Source organism: Hydractinia symbiolongicarpus, chromosome 1, assembly GCF_029227915.1.
Source record: "Hydractinia symbiolongicarpus strain clone_291-10 chromosome 1, HSymV2.1, whole genome shotgun sequence".
NCBI classification, from domain to species: Eukaryota; Metazoa; Cnidaria; class Hydrozoa; order Anthoathecata; family Hydractiniidae; genus Hydractinia; species Hydractinia symbiolongicarpus.
This window is the reverse complement of record NC_079875.1, coordinates 27222934-27246043: the sequence shown is the minus strand read 5'-3', so window position 1 is coordinate 27246043 and position 23110 is coordinate 27222934. Positions and strand designations below refer to the sequence as shown.

Here is a 23110-nt window from a genome sequence, read left to right as displayed (position 1 = left end):
CAAATTGATGTTTGCCACCGCGTCGGGTTTTTGAAGTACTCGCCTATTATTGTTCGGTTTAAAAACAAAGTCGACCGCATGAGATTTTTTGGACAAACAAGAAATCTCCTGAAATTAAACGGAGACAACAGTGAGCCATTACGATTTAGAAATGATAATCAGGAAGTTGCAGACACCAGAAAAGTTCAAACCTACACTCCCTACATCCAATTGCAAGATTACTTGACAAAAAACAATGCAGACTTTAAGTACATATATCCAGGCTACGTCGTAAATGGTCAAATGCGCGCCAAAAAAGATGAAAAGGGTAAATTTATTATGATCCGATCAAAATCTGACATTGAAAAGATTGAGTAAGTCTCGCTATTATGTTTGTTTTATAGTCTGTTTTTTATTTTATTTTTACATGAATTGGTATATATATGTTCTAAACTAGTCTAATGGCTGACAAACAAGTTCTAAATTTGAAATGTCCTAAATGTCGGAAAATAGTCCCTAAGAACTCATCTTACTTAAACTGCATATGAAAATAATTTACAAAGAGGTGGCAAGCCACCGCAATGATGAACTGAACATGTTAGGTCTTTGGAAATAAGCTAGAGGTTGTACTCCTCTAGAGAAAATGCCTCTAAAAGCACAATTCTCCCTTTTTACAAGGAATTAATTAAAAAAAAATCTAAAAAAATAAAAAGGACAAAACACATTTGAAAAGATGAACAGAACTTTAACAAAGGGCAGGTAGGTTTCGACCATATTTCTGAACCTAAGTACCCTGGATGTCTAGCCGGGTCACCTCGAAGAGGTCCGCGGACGGTCATCAGCAGAAACTAGACATCGCGATCTTCCTAAAGTAAACTTTGACCATTTTCTGTTCAACTGTGCTATTCTTTGTTTTTAACTCAGGTAATGAGTGGAGTCGTTACTCTCCAAAGACAAGATCATGTGTGATCAAACCCTCCTGCTAATGCTTTTTTTTTAGCTGGGGTAATAAGTGGAGTCGTCACTCTCCAAAGACAAGACCTAGTATGATCAAACCCCCTTCCTAACTTAATTTTTATTTGATTTTGTTTTATTTTTGACTGGGGTAATAAGTGGAGTATTCACTCTCCAAAGACAAGACTGAGTGTAGTCAAGCCCCCTTTGCTGACTCATTCTGGTTAAAATATCTTAATAATACCTCAGTTCTTCTAAAAAGAAAACATATGACTCGTGACTGTTAATAAGGCGGTCATCACAGAAAATTACTGCTCTATCGTTGCAATGTATCCACCTGTGAACCATTTGATCGAAGGCTATGGTTGTGTAGTGCCCATTATTTAAGTTGCCGCAATGGTTGATAATAGCCCTTAATTGAAAATTTTTACGAAATTTCACTTCTCCATCTACGGTAAAAGGTATGGATACCAGGGTAAGCATTAATACGAGAGGCAATTTTTGACAAAAGGTCGTTGGCACTGGCAAAATGTTTTAGTTGTAAAATGAGATGGGAACCGCACGACACTACCTCTTTTTCAACTAGAGCAGTTTGATGAGCGTTGCAAACATGGCAGAAGTAGGCATTGGTGTCTGACAACTCCTCGCTTTCGAAGAAATTATCTAAGGAAGATTGTAACGCAGGGTGCAGAGAAAGTTGGATGCATGGTGCTATAACTTCTGAGGAGCTGGTAATATGACATGAATTGCAAGTAGTCGATGTCTTGATGCCAATACTAAAAAGACTTCCAAGAAATGGAAAGTCTAATGACAGACCAGGTAGGAGATATTCAACAACCTCGAGGACGTCGTGCTGAGAAAAGACTTTAAATGCACTTCCCTTTGCAGCTGAGATATGATGTTTCATAGTACGCAAAAAATGGGAGGGATCAACTAGACTTCTAGAAACAGCCAAACGTTGAAGAACACCTACAAATGCTTCGCCTAACTTTGATGTTGTTTTGCTGACAGAAATGGCTTCTTTAACTTTTGGAAGGTTATAAAAACATTGTAAGATTGAGTTTGCATAACATGTGTTTCCCAAGTTTTTTAGACCGCTATTCCTAAAATCAGGGTAAGATTGGCAATGCGACTGTTGTTTTGGAAGACCTTGTAGCAAGTTTTTCGGGTTTTTTGATTTTGCAAGATTTTGTGTGACTTGTGGAAGATTTCTCAGGGGTTTTTGAATTCTTACATTCCATATTTGTAACAGAAGAAACTTCAGGCATGATTGGGGCCTTTTCAGGCTCAACCCAAGTGGTAGAATTTCGAGACATCCAGATGTAAAAAGAAGCACTCATGAATGTTAAAGTTAGGGATTTTAATAGGGAACGTAAAGGCTTGTTAGGGAAGCCAAGGCGACGAAAACAGGTCCTTACTGATTCTGAACAGAAACCCCTTGCACCCACAAGACGTTGTTGTTAAACTCGCCAAAGCCGCGAATTTTAGCCTCTTCGACAAATCACAAATTGATGTTTGCCACCGCGTCGGGTTTTTGAAGTACTCGCCTATTATTGTTCGGTTTAAAAACAAAGTCGACCGCATGAGATTTTTTGGACAAACAAGAAATCTCCTGAAATTAAACGGAGACAACAGTGAGCCATTACGATTTAGAAATGATAATCAGGAAGTTGCAGACACCAGAAAAGTTCAAACCTACACTCCCTACATCCAATTGCAAGATTACTTGACAAAAAACAATGCAGACTTTAAGTACATATATCCAGGCTACGTCGTAAATGGTCAAATGCGCGCCAAAAAAGATGAAAAGGGTAAATTTATTATGATCCGATCAAAATCTGACATTGAAAAGATTGAGTAAGTCTCGCTATTATGTTTGTTTTATAGTCTGTTTTTTATTTTATTTTTACATGAATTGGTATATATATGTTCTAAACTAGTCTAATGGCTGACAAACAAGTTCTAAATTTGAAATGTCCTAAATGTCGGAAAATAGTCCCTAAGAACTCATCTTACTTAAACTGCATATGAAAATAATTTACAAAGAGGTGGCAAGCCACCGCAATGATGAACTGAACATGTTAGGTCTTTGGAAATAAGCTAGAGGTTGTACTCCTCTAGAGAAAATGCCTCTAAAAGCACAATTCTCCCTTTTTACAAGGAATTAATTAAAAAAAAATCTAAAAAAATAAAAAGGACAAAACACATTTGAAAAGATGAACAGAACTTTAACAAAGGGCAGGTAGGTTTCGACCATATTTCTGAACCTAAGTACCCTGGATGTCTAGCCGGGTCACCTCGAAGAGGTCCGCGGACGGTCATCAGCAGAAACTAGACATCGCGATCTTCCTAAAGTAAACTTTGACCATTTTCTGTTCAACTGTGCTATTCTTTGTTTTTAACTCAGGTAATGAGTGGAGTCGTTACTCTCCAAAGACAAGATCATGTGTGATCAAACCCTCCTGCTAATGCTTTTTTTTTAGCTGGGGTAATAAGTGGAGTCGTCACTCTCCAAAGACAAGACCTAGTATGATCAAACCCCCTTCCTAACTTAATTTTTATTTGATTTTGTTTTATTTTTGACTGGGGTAATAAGTGGAGTATTCACTCTCCAAAGACAAGACTGAGTGTAGTCAAGCCCCCTTTGCTGACTCATTCTGGTTAAAATATCTTAATAATACCTCAGTTCTTCTAAAAAGAAAACATATGACTCGTGACTGTTAATAAGGCGGTCATCACAGAAAATTACTGCTCTATCGTTGCAATGTATCCACCTGTGAACCATTTGATCGAAGGCTATGGTTGTGTAGTGCCCATTATTTAAGTTGCCGCAATGGTTGATAATAGCCCTTAATTGAAAATTTTTACGAAATTTCACTTCTCCATCTACGGTAAAAGGTATGGATACCAGGGTAAGCATTAATACGAGAGGCAATTTTTGACAAAAGGTCGTTGGCACTGGCAAAATGTTTTAGTTGTAAAATGAGATGGGAACCGCACGACACTACCTCTTTTTCAACTAGAGCAGTTTGATGAGCGTTGCAAACATGGCAGAAGTAGGCATTGGTGTCTGACAACTCCTCGCTTTCGAAGAAATTATCTAAGGAAGATTGTAACGCAGGGTGCAGAGAAAGTTGGATGCATGGTGCTATAACTTCTGAGGAGCTGGTAATATGACATGAATTGCAAGTAGTCGATGTCTTGATGCCAATACTAAAAAGACTTCCAAGAAATGGAAAGTCTAATGACAGACCAGGTAGGAGATATTCAACAACCTCGAGGACGTCGTGCTGAGAAAAGACTTTAAATGCACTTCCCTTTGCAGCTGAGATATGATGTTTCATAGTACGCAAAAAATGGGAGGGATCAACTAGACTTCTAGAAACAGCCAAACGTTGAAGAACACCTACAAATGCTTCGCCTAACTTTGATGTTGTTTTGCTGACAGAAATGGCTTCTTTAACTTTTGGAAGGTTATAAAAACATTGTAAGATTGAGTTTGCATAACATGTGTTTCCCAAGTTTTTTAGACCGCTATTCCTAAAATCAGGGTAAGATTGGCAATGCGACTGTTGTTTTGGAAGACCTTGTAGCAAGTTTTTCGGGTTTTTTGATTTTGCAAGATTTTGTGTGACTTGTGGAAGATTTCTCAGGGGTTTTTGAATTCTTACATTCCATATTTGTAACAGAAGAAACTTCAGGCATGATTGGGGCCTTTTCAGGCTCAACCCAAGTGGTAGAATTTCGAGACATCCAGATGTAAAAAGAAGCACTCATGAATGTTAAAGTTAGGGATTTTAATAGGGAACGTAAAGGCTTGTTAGGGAAGCCAAGGCGACGAAAACAGGTCCTTACTGATTCTGAACAGAAACCCCTTGCACCCACAAGACGTTGTTGTTAAACTCGCCAAAGCCGCGAATTTTAGCCTCTTCGACAAATCACAAATTGATGTTTGCCACCGCGTCGGGTTTTTGAAGTACTCGCCTATTATTGTTCGGTTTAAAAACAAAGTCGACCGCATGAGATTTTTTGGACAAACAAGAAATCTCCTGAAATTAAACGGAGACAACAGTGAGCCATTACGATTTAGAAATGATAATCAGGAAGTTGCAGACACCAGAAAAGTTCAAACCTACACTCCCTACATCCAATTGCAAGATTACTTGACAAAAAACAATGCAGACTTTAAGTACATATATCCAGGCTACGTCGTAAATGGTCAAATGCGCGCCAAAAAAGATGAAAAGGGTAAATTTATTATGATCCGATCAAAATCTGACATTGAAAAGATTGAGTAAGTCTCGCTATTATGTTTGTTTTATAGTCTGTTTTTTATTTTATTTTTACATGAATTGGTATATATATGTTCTAAACTAGTCTAATGGCTGACAAACAAGTTCTAAATTTGAAATGTCCTAAATGTCGGAAAATAGTCCCTAAGAACTCATCTTACTTAAACTGCATATGAAAATAATTTACAAAGAGGTGGCAAGCCACCGCAATGATGAACTGAACATGTTAGGTCTTTGGAAATAAGCTAGAGGTTGTACTCCTCTAGAGAAAATGCCTCTAAAAGCACAATTCTCCCTTTTTACAAGGAATTAATTAAAAAAAAATCTAAAAAAATAAAAAGGACAAAACACATTTGAAAAGATGAACAGAACTTTAACAAAGGGCAGGTAGGTTTCGACCATATTTCTGAACCTAAGTACCCTGGATGTCTAGCCGGGTCACCTCGAAGAGGTCCGCGGACGGTCATCAGCAGAAACTAGACATCGCTATCTTCCTAAAGTAAACTTTGACCATTTTCTGTTCAACTGTGCTATTCTTTGTTTTTAACTCAGGTAATAAGTGGAGTCGTTACTCTCCGAAGACAAGATCATGTGTGATCAAACCCTCTGCTAATGCTTTTTTTTTAGCTGGGGTAATAAGTGGAGTCGTCACTCTCCAAAGACAAGACCTAGTATGATCAAACCCCCTTGCTAACTTAATTTTTATTTGATTTTGTTTTATTTTTGACTGGGGTAATAAGTGGAGTATTCACTCTCCAAAGACAAGACTGAGTGTAGTCAAGCCCCCTTGCTGACTCATTCCGGTTAAAATATTCTTATCTCAGCTCTTCTAAAAAGAAAACATATGACTCGTGACTGTTAATAAGGCCGTCATCACAGAAAATTACTGCTCTATCGTTGCAATGTATCCACCTGTGTACCATTTGGTCGAAGGCTATGGTTGTGTTGTAGTAACCAATTTCATTTGCGTTGCTCTAATATTTTTCTTAAATCTTTTAAAACTGACTGCTGATGTTATAAATCAATTTACCTGCGAATTTTGTAAGCACTATAAATGTGGAAAGTGTGATAATCCAGTATTTGATTACCAAAATGCGTTGTGTTGCTATGGCGAAAACTGTGACATTTGGTTCTATTTAAAATGCACAAACATAACACTCCATACCTACAAAGAACTCCAATCTGGCAAAAATTCTGATTTATGGTTTTGTACGAATTGTAATATTCTCCTTTTTTCAAATTTTTCTGATCAAGACTTCCTAAAAACTACCATCACCTCCTTTTCAGAACACATAGAGAAACGATCATTGAAATTGAATAAAATTTCAAATTCATGCTCTGTAGCAGAAAAATAGCTCTTAATAAAACCCAAAAGGCTCTAACATGCAATCGGTGCAATTGTTATATTCATCGTAAATGTTCGGGTATTCGATAAAATGACCTAAATATTTTACTGAAAAACTCTTTTTCTAACTGGCGATGCCCATCTTGTTATAGCGATACTTTTCTATTTCAAAATGTACTAACTGATGATTTACTTAAAAATACAACTTTTAATTCAGAGTATAAATGCTTATGCCAAACTAGGGATATCCCATTAAATAGAAATAATGTATTTAAGTATGGTGGTGCCGTATATGAAAATTAAAAGTACGGCCCAGATTTTGATAATCCTATACAAAATTCACTAAATCATAATGATAATTTTGACTATTTCTCCACACATGATTTCTACAAATTAAATCATAATAAAACTGAAAATTCAAAAAAAACTTCTTATTTCACACAAACATTGAATCTATCAATCTTCTAACTGACCTAGACTTCTCTTTTGATATTATTGCACTTTCTGAAAGTACACAATTTTAGACCAGGCGTAATTGAAGGCTACCATGATTATATTGGACAAACCGGACATTCAATAAAAGGAGGTGTTGGTATATATATCACAAACACATATAAGTTCGTAGAGCGTAAAAAATTAGACACCTCCGCGTTTCAATCCAAAATAACACCTCTGAATTAATTACAATATAAATTGGAGTACCACAAGGCAGTGTGCTAGGGCCAGTGCTCTTCTTAATTTATCTAAATGACATTGTGAAAGTCTCTGACATCGTCACTATGTTCTTGCTGGCAGATGACAGATGATGGTATTTTTTACTCAAATAAGAAAAGAATAGAATTAGAACGAATTTGGAATATAGAATTGAACAAGCTATCAGATTGACTTACAGCTAATAAACTTAGCCTAAATGTAGGAAAATCTAATGTCATAATATTTAGACCAAGGAATGCAAAGAAGAACCTGGACTCTAACCTGAAAACAAACGATATGCAAATGAAAGAAAGTGACTGCGTTAAACATCTTGGTATCTTAATAGACAACAAAATTATATTAACCCAACAGATATGCATAATAAATCAGAAGTTGAATAGAGGCAACTCTCTGCTTGCAAAACTCAGACACTTTGTTCAACACCAGTTACTTAAAAGCTTATACTATGCTCATTTCCATTCATTTTTAAATTATGGTATCCTAGTATGGAGCACTACTGCACAAGGTAACCTTCAGGATTTAAGCAAAACACAAGATAAGCAGTCAGAATAATGAACTTCTGCAATAAAACTACTATAACAGCTCCTTTATACAAGAAAAGCATCAGGGAAATTGATCTGGAGAATCTCTAACAGTTGCATAGCTGATGTCACAAAAAAAATGTTTTTCAAACATGGTGTCCTAATTAACGAAAGAGATAAGGAAAAAATTATCAATCCCCATAGAAACACAGAGGTAGTCAAAAGCTTTATAACATATAAAGGAGTAATCAATTGGAATCGTGGCATTCCAAGTACAATAAAAAAGGGAAATTCTCTTGAAACTTTTAAGAAATCTTACAACATCTTCTTACAACGATTTAAAATCAATTAAAACCAGAAACCAAATATCACTGTAATCACTCATTTTAACTACTCTGTATTCCTAACATGTTTCTACATTCTAAAACACTACTACAGACTTTTACTAGAATCAGTTTTTGACCCGTGTCATTACACGACCGTTTTCGCTGCGCCATGCATGAAAAAAACAAAGAACAAATTGGTATGGAGCTTGTTTAATCTTTCAAGATTTACTCAGTATCAACAGCCTAAATATGTTGTCTTCTTGGAACTATATATTTCTACTTTATTATATCCTATAGAATTGGTCATACGTTTTTATAGTGAAAGTTAGATTTCTATAGTTGTTAAATATACAAAAGATAGTTTATTACATAAATTTAATATATATATTATATAGTATTTGTACCATGGTTAACGGCTGAAAAATCAAGTACTTTCTAACAAGCGAAAATATTTAATCTAAGGAGAATTTGACCGTATTTGCTTGATTACGCAAATACAAACAATCGTGTAGCAAAACTGTATACTAACCTAAGTGTTCCTCTTGAAAATTTGTAGTGAGTCTGGTTCGCATAAGATGCTTCGAAATATGTAAAGACGAACAAGTTTAACAGGGCTACGAATAATCTATTATTTCCCTTTTTCTAAATAAAGCTGTGAAAAGTTATTGACCCTGGCTGGCAGATAAATGGTATCGCTCAACTAAAGTTACGTAAATTGTTGACTAAGTATAAATTCGTATATATACAGTGTAGTGTACTTGGTTTGTTGTAGAAAACAGAAAAAAATTTGTGACTGAACCTGTTCAACGTATCTCTATGGGCAGTGTATTTTTACACCCATTATAGAGAAGAAGCCAGATTATTTTGCGAGCTTAAGTTTCACTTTAGGAATAGATAACATTGTAGAGTTTTGACATGTATTGATGGACTGTCTGTTATTGACAAGTCCCTGTACACCAGTCCCCAAAAACTTTGCATCCTGCAACACCTAATTCCAAGAATTCAATGGCCACTTTCCATCTCAACTGCTGCCCGCCTTGAACAAAAAGTCTCACGTTTTAGACAATGGTTAAATTTGCAACACTTCATTACCAACATAAGCTTATATGCCGAATCATCCCCATGTCCTTTACCCATAAAGAGTCTCACTTCCATATTAAAATCTGCAAAAATCAGCGGTTACCTACTATTGCGCCATTCGAAAGATCCCATTCTGTCTGCACTTAATCCCACTGTAAAGGCTGGTACCTGGTGAGCGAACGAGGCAGTGGACACGGTTGTAAGTGAATTAAATTACAAAGCGATGATGGAAAGGCCGGAATTGGAAATACAAAGAGAGACGTTATACCACCTAAAGACACCTATGGGTATAGGAAATTGGTTTCTAAAACATCAAAGGAAATTGAAGAAGAAAGTTACCTTTCCAGAGCATTGCAGCTTCAAGTCCAAGGCCAGTGGGGGAGAACTGTGTTAAATTCGATCTTTCCTGGGAAGAAATACTAGCTACCACACCAAACCTTTTATCTTTCTATCTCCAGTCAACATATGATGTGTTACCATCCCCAAACAATCTAAAACGTTGGATAATAATTACTGAATCATCTTGTTTTTTGTGCCACCAAGAAATCTGCACCTCTGCTCACATTATGGGTGCATGTAAAATAGCTCTAGTTCAGGGAAGATACACGTTTAGGCACGATTCGGTGCACACTTTAAACAATTTCTGTCAGCACTTCCACTTACCATCTCTAGGAAATGTAATTCTACGACTTTTGTTAAAGCAGGTGCTTATGTTAGTCCCAAATCAAAGACAAAGGTTACAGGTATATTGCATCTCACCAACGATTGGATAGTTGTTGCCAACACTAGTCCAAACTTTGTTTTTCCAGGCCACCTTGCTGTGTCACAACTGATATATTTATATTTTTAAATAAGCTTAAACGAGTTATAATTATCGAAATCACTTGCCCTTGCGAGGAAAATGCAAACTATTGGCACTCCACCAAAGCCACTAAATATTCCTGCTTGGTTAACGTAATTCTGTCCAGTGGTTGGCAAGTTGATATCTTTACTGTAGAAGTAGGGGCAAGAGGTTATAGCTCGAAAAAAACCACGGCGTGTCTGAAAAGGCTGGGTTTTTCCAACAAAATGGCATATTCCACCGCAAAAAACCTTGGTAAAATCAGTATGACAGCTTCTTTCTGTGCATGGATTGCTCGGGGGTCAAGAGACTGGTCTTAAGACTCCTTAATTAAGGCACCCAGAACGAGAAAGACTTTTCCACCCAAGTCTGTTGCATCTCGTGAAAGTAATCCAGCTCCAGTAAAAGGAATGCCCAAGGGTCGTTTATCAGGTCCACGCACTCCGGTCTCTCTAAAAATTAACCATAATAAAACTAGTGCCAAAACAAAGACAATTTTTATAAATGCAGGTTTTGTCAACAATCAACAAAGGCAATACGTGCTATGCCAATGTTATTTTGCAAGCACTAAGTACTATTCCATCCCTATGGTCCCAGAGTGCTTCGGAGTCATCCCGTTTGTCACCAATTATGAGGGCGATTGCTCTTTACATGACCATGTGAAATCGTTCTTTGACCCCCGTTGATCCTTCAAACTTTCTCAAGGCCCTAGAACGTAAGATACACTCTTCTGTAAATACAACTTTCCAATACAATTCTCAGCAAGACATGGCAGAGATGTTACTTCTGTCTTTGATGAATTGAAAGGGTTCTTGGTAATTGCGTTTCAGAACATCTCGACAGAAGTATCGGTGTCAATTAGCTGTAACACTGTCTCTGTTCTTCAGTTACTGTTGAAAATCAGGACATCGCAACACTTTCACTTTCTTCCAGCGTACAATTGTCAGTTGGTATATTTTTAGCTTCTGAAAATCTGGAGAATGAAAAGATATGGTTTTGCCCACAATGTTCCCTGCACCAAGAGAGCACTAGGGAAACAAGGATTACGAGGAATAGCGAAATTTTAACCTTGCACCTGAAAAGGTTTGCAAGAGATGGAGAACATCTGGTTAAGGACAATAAATTTGTTGAAAGTTTTTCCTCTTCTAATCCTTATCTCAAAAACGCTTCAGGAATTTGTTTGATGCATTATGAGCAATGGAGTTTACCTGTGTTAGACCTTGGAGGAAAGAATACGGAAGGAGAAACAACTTCATTTCTCTGTATGCTTTAAATGTATTGTTGTTAAAAACTTCAACAATATCTTTGAAAAAAAAACGTTTGACCAAGTCCGGTTCAGACTTACTTGCGGCTGCGCTGCGCTGTGTTGCGGCTGCGTCACTCTTGCGCACCGTGTGAACACTAGTGGATTAAGTGACGCAAGAGCGCCGCAAGAGTGCCACAAGCGCAAGAATATCAAAAATTTTTGATATTTTTTGCGGTTGCGTCGCGCTTGCGGCACTATTGCCAAGAAAACTTAAAACTTTTTCAAACAAATTAAGTGAAGGAAGAAGTGAACAGAGAGTGGTGGAATCAAAAATGTCGACTGAAAGTGAAGAAAGACTCGCAGAAGCAGTAAGAAAATATCCTGCTTTGTATGACAAGCAAGATAAAAATTTCAGAGATAAAAACAAAAAAAGATTAGCTTGGGCAGATGTGGCAAAAGAACTTAACATACAGAATGGTAAGATCCAAATATATGTTGAGATCATTGAACAAAAACAAGTTGTATTTTACAACGTTTTCGTTAATTATCCTAAGTTCTTTTTAAGTTTAAAACGATGGCTATGATACAAAATTTTTAAAAGTCTTGAGGGACATAAATGGTTGACAGAGGACTTTGATCTATCTTTTCGCCCATTTTATATCAAGAATATAACCAAACCATAGACAAATATTTTTTATGATTTTATTTTAGTTACCGAAGTCGAAAAAGCTTTTCGAAACTTCAGAAGCAAGTATGGGAAAGCGAAAAAGAAGTGGAACTCTTTAAACAAAAGTGGAGCCGGTGCAAAAGAAGCGAGACGTCCTCCTCTTCTCGAAGTGCTAGGGTGGTTGGAACCATATATCGTGGAAAGAGGCACATCATCCAATTGGAGCACCAGTGAATCTGTGGCACAAGAAGAAGATGACGACAGGGAATTATTCGAAGGAGAACAGTTTGACCAGGAAGAAGAAGATGGAGATATAGAGGAAGATGGAGGAAATGACGGTGACAACGAGTCAGTGATATCGGAACCAGTAACAAACCCACCACCTCTTCTGTCCAACAAAAGTAAACAAAACGTTTCGGATGTCACGGGAAGACAAAAATTCCAAAAGGGCGCAACTAAAAGGAAGGCAGAGTTGGAGACAAACTTAGTTCAAGTAACACCGACGCCAAAGATGACGATCAGCTTTATGGTGATTTACTCGCCACAAAACTGAGAAAACTAAAGAAAATAAGTAAGATCAAGGCTAAACATGAGATAGACAACATTATGTTTAGATTCGAGCTTGAAGACGAGGAGGATCGAAAGGCCCAAGCACAAGAAAATTCTTTACAAAGGATGCAACAACAGCAATTATTAAACCATCAAGAGGTTTTGAGAAGCCCCCCACCAACTCCCTTTACCCCCATTGAGGCGTCAAGCCCTGTCTACCAGCCTCTTAATAATCAAAGAAATTTACCCAGTATCGATTCATTTCGAAAAAACTTTCAACTACAAAACGGTACCTATGTCAACATGCTAGAAAATGATTCACAAGATCCGATGGCAAATGGTCATATGTTCAGGCGAATGAGAGGAGATATGGGTAACTGAGAAGAACTATATATTTTTATATTTCTTATTAGGCATAAAATTTTGTATAAAGTTAGGTTGTATCATTATAAGCTACGTATATTATGTAAATGTATCTTCGACTCCTTGGAACATGCTTTTTTTTAAACTTGACTTAAGCTCAGCAAAAATGTTTACTCTTTGTTTTGTGTTACTTTCCCTCTGCTTCATACATGCTCCCATTGCCAAGGTAGTGAGCCTTCCATAGAGTTAACATATGACTTTAAATTATCTCTAACATTAACAGCAGTATTCGATGGCCGAGATCCTCTAATGGGTGGGATATCAATTAATAAGCTACTATTCCCATCAGCGACCAACCTTCTCCATTCCCCTTCCTTGATCTCTCCCTTATCGTCCCAACTGTCAACAAAACCAGATGGACAATAAGCGGCACTGTTAGTTCGACGGAGGAAATTGTGCAAACATATTGTGACTTTAACTATCGTTTCTGCATTGTTGACATTTGTTTGCAGGGGATTCATAAAAACTCTCCATCTGGCAGCAAGAATACCGAATGCATTCTCGATTACTCGTCGTGCTCTAGACAATCTGTAGTTAAAATTTAACTGGTTCTCTCTTATACCCTGTCCAGGATAAGGCTTTATAAGCCACTGTTGAAGCGGGAAAGCATCATCGCCAACTAAATAATAAGGCATTAGACCAAAAGTAGGGGAATTCTCGATATTTTCTGGTTCAGGAAGGTTCTTTTCTTTTTTGAAAAACGATTTCCCAATTGCTGATCTACGGAAAACACCGCTATCATTGTTTGAACCATAATCTCCGATATCAACAAATGAAAATACGTAGCGAGCATCACATATTGCCATCAAGATGATACTAAAAAACCCTTTATAATTGTAATATAGGGATCCGCTATTTATTGGTGCTTTCATTCTGATATGTTTTCCATCTATGGCACCAATGCAATGTGGTAGATCCCACATGTCATTAAAGTCCTGAGCAATTTTCTTCCATTCATCCAAAGCTTTTGGAGGGCGCAAATATTGTTCTTTAAGACAATTCCAAATAGCTGAACATGTTTCGTTTACAATACTGCTTATAGTTGATTTTGCTATACGGAATGAAAAGCTTAATGACTGCTGACTTCCTCCATAGGCAAGATAATGTAATATAAGACAAAGTCTTTCTGATGCTGAGATAGCTTTACGAAATTTCGTGTCTTTTTTGGAGATTTCTGATCCGATAACATTCAACAGGTACTGGAAAGATTCCGGGGACATTCTCATAAACCTACAAGAGAGAAAGAGAAAGAGAGGAAAGTAGATTTTAGATTACTTACTTAGTTTCTTTTTTCAAAATTAAAGATACTGAAACTGGTTTTACTATCACTGCTAGTAATGGCAGTAATAATTGGTAAGTTATACGAGATATAAACTTTTTCCTTTTGTTTTTGTTTACGAAAGTGTCGAGCATGTGCTTCTTCGCTAATTACGTTAACATAAGAACAAAAGAAATTTTACCGATTTCAATATGGCTTATCAAGAGAGCGCTCTACAGCTTCGCCAGATGGGCGAATTACTCGAAATCAAAGATTTATATAGTTTAGTAAATCGTTTAGTTGTGAGCGCATGTAACATAGAACTGACGACATATTTTATAAAGTACCTAGTTTTACTTATAATTCTTAATAAAAACGGCTGTTTCCATAGCCAATACCATACACTATTATGGAAGATCATAAAGTTTATGTACAAAAATTGTGTCGTGTTTGTGGTATTAAAATAAAGACAGATAAGAAATATGGGTATCCAAAGTTATGCTCAGACTTTGTTGAAACTTTGAAGGAGTGTTATAAAATCAACGTAAGAGAAGAGGATAGTGATATATACCCCAAAAAATTATGTAGCAGTTGCGGTCGAAGAATTCGAAGGTTAATGGTAAAACCTGAGGTAAAACCGAAAGTTGAAAATGCTGCAGTTTTTTGCCACATAACGAAGATTCACTATGTGTTTGTGCTAAAAAGGAGTCCACTGAAAAAAACGATTTTCATATTACAAAATTGGACAAATTGATGATGGCAAAAGGATTCACAGTCCTGAATGTTGAAAATAAAAAACGAGTTTTTATATTTCCAGAACAATTAGAATCAGGAACAGTCTAGGAACGTGTAATAGAAAATTCAGTGCTGAGAAAGTTTGGATACCCTATAACATTATGCAATGACAATTTAGAAACCTTTGTGTCCTTATGGCAAAATACCACCAATTGCTACGGAATTGGAGACTTTTCAGATGTTCTGGATAGACGCCTTGAGTTTTGGGAGCTGTTTAACAACTATTCAGATGGCTTACCATTTCCTAAGGTTGAAACCCATACAATGGTCAGGTCATCTAATACATACAAAAGAAATACAGATTTGTGAAAATTGCTCTCTTGTCAGAAAGAAGCTGCACACAATTCGTAGCAGACAACCAATTAATGATAAAAATCAAACATTGAAAAGTAACATAAGGTATCTATCTCGTGATGATTTAGAAGATAGGTACAGTTTGATCGTAACTGTTTTTCGAAATTGCAACTTGAAACTGAAATACGATGATTCTACGGAATTCTTTACAACCATTGCAAGTGCTACCTTCGCCTTTAAACTATAGTTGACAGCAGTGAAGAAAAAAGTTTTTTATTGTTTTTCAATTTTCAACAGTAGACAAAGTTCTTACAAACAACGCCACAATATATCCACTGAAGGATCCTATACGTAAATTACTTAACACTATGACTACAACAATAGTACAGGAAATTTGGAATGCCAGAAATAAATTTAAGTACGAGCATCATAATCCATCCCCAGTAGATATAATAACTAACATAAATGCCAATCTTAAAAACATCATTAAAATAATATATCGCAACCGTAAAAATAATAATAAAATAACTGATTTTATAAACAACTTCACTATAAAAAACGTCATATGTGCTGTAGATACCAATAACACCTTAACTTTCAATATCTAATTACTATATCCTAGGACATCTGTCCTATAAAATAATTTCATAAACGATCCTTAAATATTAAGAACACAACATAAGTTATAGAATAAATCCTCAACATCTCTTATAAATAAACATTCCCTTATTACATGAATACTTAATTTCTTTAACACTTCATCTATTAGGACACCCGTCCCCGACACTTACCAAACCCACCCATCATAATTGGATATCCCTGAGAATGTCCAAAATGAAAGCAGCATGTACGCGCACTGTTGTATAGGCGGCTCTGCACTAGAGAAACGCTTGTAGGGACAAATTTTTAGCTTGTTTATGTTGCACTCGATTACCCCTATTGGTTTCCCGGTCATTTGCTCATAAAGTTTATACCGTATGGGCGCAGTTGAGGCATAAATTGCTAATTTTAGTATATATTCTTTCCTTATATTTATACTTTTCTACAACATTTAACTTATCTAAAACATGGTGAAATGGTTCTGCTCGTCATCCCTTTGCTATAATAACTTTCGAACACAAAATTCAAATGGAGAAAAGCTTATATTTTACAGATTGCCAAGGACCAAGGATTTACATATGGAGTACCAAAAAATTATTAAAACTGCTGGAGTTAATTGGAAAAACGGACACATATGTTGTGAACATTGGAGTGCTGGTTATAAAATTAATGAAACTCTTCCTGATGTTACAGTACCCCAGTCACAAATTCCTATAGCAAAAGAAAGACTTGAAAAAACCCAAAGTGTAGCAAATAAAATGAAAGTTAAGGAGCTAAAAAAAAATTTGAATTCATCCAAACACTTCGTACACCATCTAGCGTAAAGAGAAAACCTCCTGCTAAAAGAATATATTCTACGCCAGTACATAAACAACGAGAACCCTCAAAGGGACAGTTATCTGCTAAATCAATATCTAAATAAAATAAAGAATCTTACCCATGAAAATAAATTACTAAAAATTAAAAACCACTACCTGCAATCATTTGTTAATAAACGAAATAAAATAATTCTTGAAAAAACAAAAGTATACCTTCAAAAGTATATATTTTCCTATGACAACTTACAACAGAAATCTAGCAATATAGAATATTTATCTGGTTTGCCCGTTGAAAAATTTGACTTGCTATTTCAAATTGTTTCACCATACTTACACATTATAATATACCCTGACTGTAAAGGAACTGGGGAAAGATCATTAAACAAAGCAACCGAACTTTTATGTGTTTTAACAATTTGTCGTCATTCTCTTCATCTTGGCGTTATGGCTTATATGGCAGGTGTTGGTAAAAGCACAATGTATAGGATATTTGTTGGATGGCTTGTTTTTTTTAGAAACAATTTTCAGTCAGTTGGACTTAAAACCAGATGATGGATTTTTATTAAAGAAAATGCCAGATATTTTTGTTCGAACAGGACATGGGCTGACCGACTTAGTTATTGATTGTAGTGGCCTTTTTTTCAGTGACATATATCCTGGTTCAATTAGTGACAGCGCTATAACTAAAGAAACTGCTGTTCTTGAATGGGTGCGACCTGAACATGAACTTATGTCAGATAGAGGTTTTTCCGTACAAGATCATTGTTCCATAAAAGGTTTTTTTAAATCGACCTGCCCAAAAAGATACAGATCAATTTTCACCTGCTGATGTTGCTGCAAATTTTGATATTGCATCTACTAGAATTCATGTGGAGAGTTTACAAAGAATGGACTTACGTTCATCAACTTGGCAAGTTCTATGTCACATTGTGAATTTGACAATGCTACCTATTGGTCCAAAGAAATCAAATGTTTAAACCTAATTAATTTAACTTATGGTTCAGTGTTTACAAACCTATATACAAAACCTCATAGCAATGTCGTTCGAACGGTTTTTTAACCTTTTTTATTTCCAAAACCATATCCGATTTCATTTGTAGCACATCTCCTTTAAACCTGGAGTTTTCTGGATCAGCTGGAGTGATTTTAGCATCAGTTACATTGTTTGAGGTTCCAACTACATTGTTTGAGGTTCCAACTCTGGCTGAGGTTAACTTTATTTTTCGTAACGGCATCATAGGTATAGAGCCATTTCTGCAGTTGCTCAGTGCAAGATAGAGCAAAATTTTTTTCCTTTGTTTCGTGAAAGTTTTTTAAATAGAGAAGCAAGGCCAATGTATGGCAACATAAGCCACTTACACCAACAGGACATTCAAAGTAGGCTTTAACTGGAATATTACTACTAAATAGAATAACTGTAGGTCTTGTTAATTCACCATATGATTTTTTAACAAGAGCTCTAACAAATACATTATTATCACCTGCAACATGTGTTTTTACTAAAACTATTTTCCTGCTAGTCAACATAGCATAAGCTTTCTGTTGCTGACCTAAACTACCTTCTCTTTTTCTAGAACTATATTCTTTAAATATCGATGCTGTAACTATTGGATACAATTCCTCTTTAGGACACCAGGGAGCTGAAATGGGAGGGATAAGATTGGGATCTAATGTTGTACCAAAACTAAAATTTCTTTCTCGTTTGACTCTGAATTTTTCCGCAAGTGATGGGTATAATTTGAATCGATTAACACGCATATTAAGCTCTTGTATTGTTCCTCCTGTGGACAGGCCACGTTCCATAAGCCATTGTACACAATCTTTCTTTTCCATTATTGCAAAAACAATACGTAAAAGTGTTAAACAGCAAATAACTATAATATAATAACTTGGAAGTGTGTACAAACGCTAGCTAAATGTTTACACTTTGCGGGAGTTCTGAAAATTTGTCCCTACAAGCCACTTCGCTCGGGCCCAGACCTGCGCGGTATGAAACTCCGTAATGTGAATTTTTATTGCTGGGATTACTTGTGGGACTGTACAAAAACTGGTAAGAGGTTAACAAGCGAGTGAAAATAAGTATGAACTACGAACTGTGAAAGTGTTAAAATGTTGATGAAATTTGACGGAAAAGCAGTATGTACTAAAGTACATATGTGGTGGCCACCCACCGTCAGAGTACATACCGCTTACCGCTAGGGCGTACACTACTCTGCACCCAGAGCGAGGGTGTACACCGCCTAGCGTAAATCACCCGGTTGAGACACATAACAACATGCGGGAAATCGGAATGGTCTTTGCTGTATGTCTTTGAAAGACTGGTTAAGTGTTTTTAATGCGATACGTGTATACGAGTTTCATTTTTATGACTGCACTGAGGTGTCATAAATGATGGTAGAGGTGGCGCATAAGTTTCAAATTTTATTTCATATAAAATTTCCATACGATTTAATATCGGATACTGCCTCAAAATGTCACCCCGAGTGCCGCTCTGCCTCTTTCGACTTATTCTCGCAAGTGAAGCAGGCGAAAGTTATTTTTAAAATTTTATCTAAAGTTATCTCAGCAATCATTCTGACTACCACAATGGAAGATAATGGAAACGTTTTATTGGAAATTTCTTCGGAGAATAGTGGTGATTTAGACCACAAAGTCGGGGAGAAACGTTCGAACCTTGCTTTAAACAACAACGGTTTGAAGCTTTATCTGATGAGAGGATGAATGAATACGAACTGCCTATTAAACTATCAGAGTATGCTAACAAATACATTTCGTTCCAGACCGGAACTAAAAGACAGTGTGCTGGATTAAAATCAAGTTCCCACATATATCAACCGAAAAAATTGGATATATTCTGCAAAGAATTGTTAGAAGAAAGCAGAAAACGTATTGAGTTAAATTTGGATGAGGGATTACTGCGAATCCAACAAAAAATATGCCTTTGAGCCGTATTTGGTATGCAATTGAATTATCACTTGGTGCCTCCAGGGAAAACCATAAGGAGATTTCCTGGAAGGATCTATCTCAATCAGTTGAGCAAACTGTACTGTTATAGGGACAAGCTTTTAATACTGTTTCATATCACCACAGATTAAATGTGTTGTCGGCTATCATGTCAGACAAAAAGAAAGCGAAAGTCACGTTAAAAGACGAGTCGCAAATTTTGGAAATTCCAACAGAAGACAAAAGAAGTTTATGGTTTGGCAAGAAAGTCCTCACCATCGACTTCCACAACAAACTGTTTTAAACGGCCCTTTTGAGGGGAGCCCTCATTGGACAAAAAACAATGGGTGCGTTTCAAGCCAGCCCCACGCCACAACCAACAACAAACCAGTGACTTCAAGCAGACAAGTTTTCCGAGACTTAGGAGGTAAGAAATCAAAATTTGAGGAAACCTTCACCAGATTGACTCCATTGAGAGCAGTAAACCTGAAATTTCTAGAAATAATTCCTTTAAGGAATCTGCAACTCGTTCATCCCTCAGTGAGGCATTTGTTTCCCAAAAACAAAAGGCTGAACCTCGAAAATATCGACACAATGGTTCCAGGAGCCTTCAGAGAGTAGTTTCTCTTCACCCCCAACACAAAATAATCACTCCCGTATTGCAAATTCTTCAAATTCAAGACCACGTGAAAATGTCCAACCTCCAGCTAGAAACAAAGGCAACCCTTGCTATGCAAACTCCATTCTCCAAGCATTTACTCTCCTCCCAAAACTCAGTTGCCATCAGAGTTTTTTTTTGTCGCCACTGGAGAAATCTTTTATCATGAATATGTCCCTTTTAGGTCGCTCGCGTTCGGCAATTGGCCAATCTAACTTTTTGCGGTCCTTGTAAAATAAAATACACGCTCTAGGTAGGACAGAATTTTACTAGAATAACCAACAAGATGTCCCTGAAATTTTACAAGTCAAAAATGAACTTTTTCAAAAGTGGGTAAGTACAGAATCGTGTCTGAAGGTATATCTTCCCCGGGAAAAAGCAGTTTTACAAGCACCAAGAATGTGAGCAGAAGTGCAACATAGGAAACAAGATTGTGGATTAATGAAAGGAATTGATGAATCAAGCTTTTAAAATTGCAAATGATAAAATCGTCAGAAATAACAAATAAAAACAGTAAAGTAAATACAAAAGTAAATATATGACAAAAAGGTTAGAGTTCACAACATAAATAGTGGTGTTAAGTTCTTCTACGTAACCTGCACAATCAGGCAGCAAGAAGCTCAAATATTGATGCTATTGTGTCGGTATTCACTATGCGAAATGGATCAAAAGTAAAAAGACTGCACTGTAAACTGCTAAAGAAATGCAACGACTTTTGTCCAACGCCGATGAAAAACACTATCAAACCAAAACGACAAACCACCGCCGAACCAAAAGATTTAGAAGATCAAATCAAGTGATGAAGAAGTCATTGCAATTGCCTGTTACGACCTTATTGCAGGCACCTCAAAACTTGATAATCACGAAGTCAAGAAATATCCAAAAAAAATTTGTAATTGATGAAGAGTTTAGCCATTTATCCTGCTGGGGGAAGTGAAAAGTTCCTGAGTAATAATTTTTTTGTATCTAACAGGTTAAAATTATCCCTTGAAATGAGAGAGTCTATTGTCAAAAAAATGCAGAGTTGATCATAGAAAATTTTTGTACTAGTAATCACATGAATATGAGTGCAGTTACATTTTAATTCACGAGTTATCAGTTAAAAAAAGAAAATTTAATTGAGTCCTAGGACAATAATTCAAGCACGTTGCTAACTTTTACTTGGTTTCTTCTATTCTGACCTTGATGGGAAGTTACTGTCTGAATGGGAATTTCCAATTAGAGCTTGAAATGTTTTGCATTTTCGAATTATGAATTAATAATAATCCATTAAAAATTTAGCTGCAAACTTGATTTTTAATTTACACTTTTTATCATTTTTGCTCTCGGCTCCATGCAATTCATATGGTTATTCATCTTATATTAGTACATTAGTTATTGTACTTGGGACTCCTCGTCAATACTAATCTTCATAAATACTGCTTAATATAGAAGTAAAGTCCACCTCCAGAGCATAAATTCCTGAATTTTTGTCTTCAACTATATGGATCATCAAAAATCCTTATTTAATTTGTTTGCGGGTGGGTTCGATTGCACGCATAATCAATAGGTGTAAAAATTTTAATAAGAGTCATCAGTCAAGGATGAGAATGTCTAAGAGGAGAGAATAAACCACCCTTACTGAGATGAGGTGGACCCATAATTGAGCATGAAAGTCATGCATTTTATCGGTAAAGAGCAAGGTGACAGATAAATCAAGGTATGCGGAGATACATAGAAGATAAGATTTCAGTTATAATTGCAAAAAGGAGCCAAGAGAACCACTTTTTTGGAAGTCTTTGATGGTCATGGTGGGAAAAAAGCCGCAGTATATGCTGGAGACAATCTTTTTACAAACATCAGAAGCCAAGATGGGTTGTACGATACAGATCCCCAAAAGGTCAAGATGGCTATCAAGGATTTCTTCATGAACATGTCCAAAAGGTCAAGACGGCTATCAAGGATTTCTTTATGAACATGTCCAAAAGGTCAAGATAGCTATCAAGGATTTCTTCATGAACATGTCATAAACACAATATTCATGCATGGAATTTTGAAAGTGTAAGAGATTTATTGCAAATCCAGAAAACTAACATCGACATCATTGTTAGGCGCAATTCAAAATATTTAAAATGATAAATTTTCTTCAGCGGCCATCTTAAAATGTTTCTATGTAGTTTGTAACAAGGGTGATAAAGTAAACTGAGCTTTTACAGTACTCAGAGTTTCATGTATTCACTATACAATCCTCAGCTGTAAAATAAATTCAACTGATCTAAATTCCTATAAGTATAACAAAATAAATTGAGGTTGTAAAACGTGCAATAAAATCAGTAATTTACAATTCAGTCTTTTGACTTATAATTGGCCAATAGATATTTGTTCATATGGCGGCATTTTGAAACGATCTCCGACCTTTTGTGCAAAAGCTCTCTTCAATCGTGAGAAAAGACGACATCGGTTTATACCGTGATGACGGATTATTAGTATTAAGAAACTCAAGAGGTAGATCAACAGACACCAAACGTAAAAAAATAATCGAAACCTTCAAAACGATCGGATTCGACATCGAGATTCAAACTAACCTAAAAAGAGTAGACTTCCTCGACGTTACACTTGATTTAGATTCAGAAACTTTCAAACCCTACAAAAAGCCAAACGATCAGCTCCAATACGTCCACATTTTATCTAACCATCCAAAAAATATTTTGAAACAACTACCAATATCAATCAACGATAGGCTTGTCAAAAATTCGTCAAACGAACAAGTTTTTGACCAAGCCAAACCGGAATACGAAGAAGCCCTCCGAAAAAGCGGATACAAAAAC

The 23110-nt window shown here is 36.3% G+C and overlaps 2 protein-coding genes across 2 annotated transcripts; one reads left to right on the top strand and one right to left on the bottom strand.

The window, feature by feature from the left end:
- Positions 1-11630: 11630 nt before the first annotated feature.
- Positions 11631-12518, top strand: LOC130625792 (uncharacterized). The gene is made up of 2 exons (XM_057440938.1): positions 11631-11775; positions 12010-12518. The coding sequence occupies exons 1-2, from the start codon at positions 11631-11633 to the stop codon at positions 12516-12518; spliced, it is 654 nt and encodes a 217-aa protein (XP_057296921.1).
- A 562-nt stretch (positions 12519-13080) lies between these two features.
- LOC130625697 (uncharacterized) lies at positions 13081-14201 on the bottom strand. The gene has a single exon (XM_057440832.1). The coding sequence runs from the start codon at positions 14161-14163 to the stop codon at positions 13081-13083; it is 1083 nt and encodes a 360-aa protein (XP_057296815.1). The 5' UTR covers positions 14164-14201.
- Positions 14202-23110: the final 8909 nt, after the last annotated feature.

Bases quoted from the DNA above. Each gene is read 5' to 3' on its own strand.
- LOC130625697 (XM_057440832.1), bottom strand. From the start codon at position 14,163: ATGAGAATGTCCCCGGAATCTTTCCAGTACCTGTTGAATGTTATCGGA.
- LOC130625792 (XM_057440938.1), top strand. From the start codon at position 11,631: ATGTCGACTGAAAGTGAAGAAAGACTCGCAGAAGCAGTAAGAAAATAT. The intron at 11,776-12,009 runs GTAAGATCCAAA...ATTTTATTTTAG, and splicing joins AGAACTTAACATACAGAATG to TTACCGAAGTCGAAAAAGCT.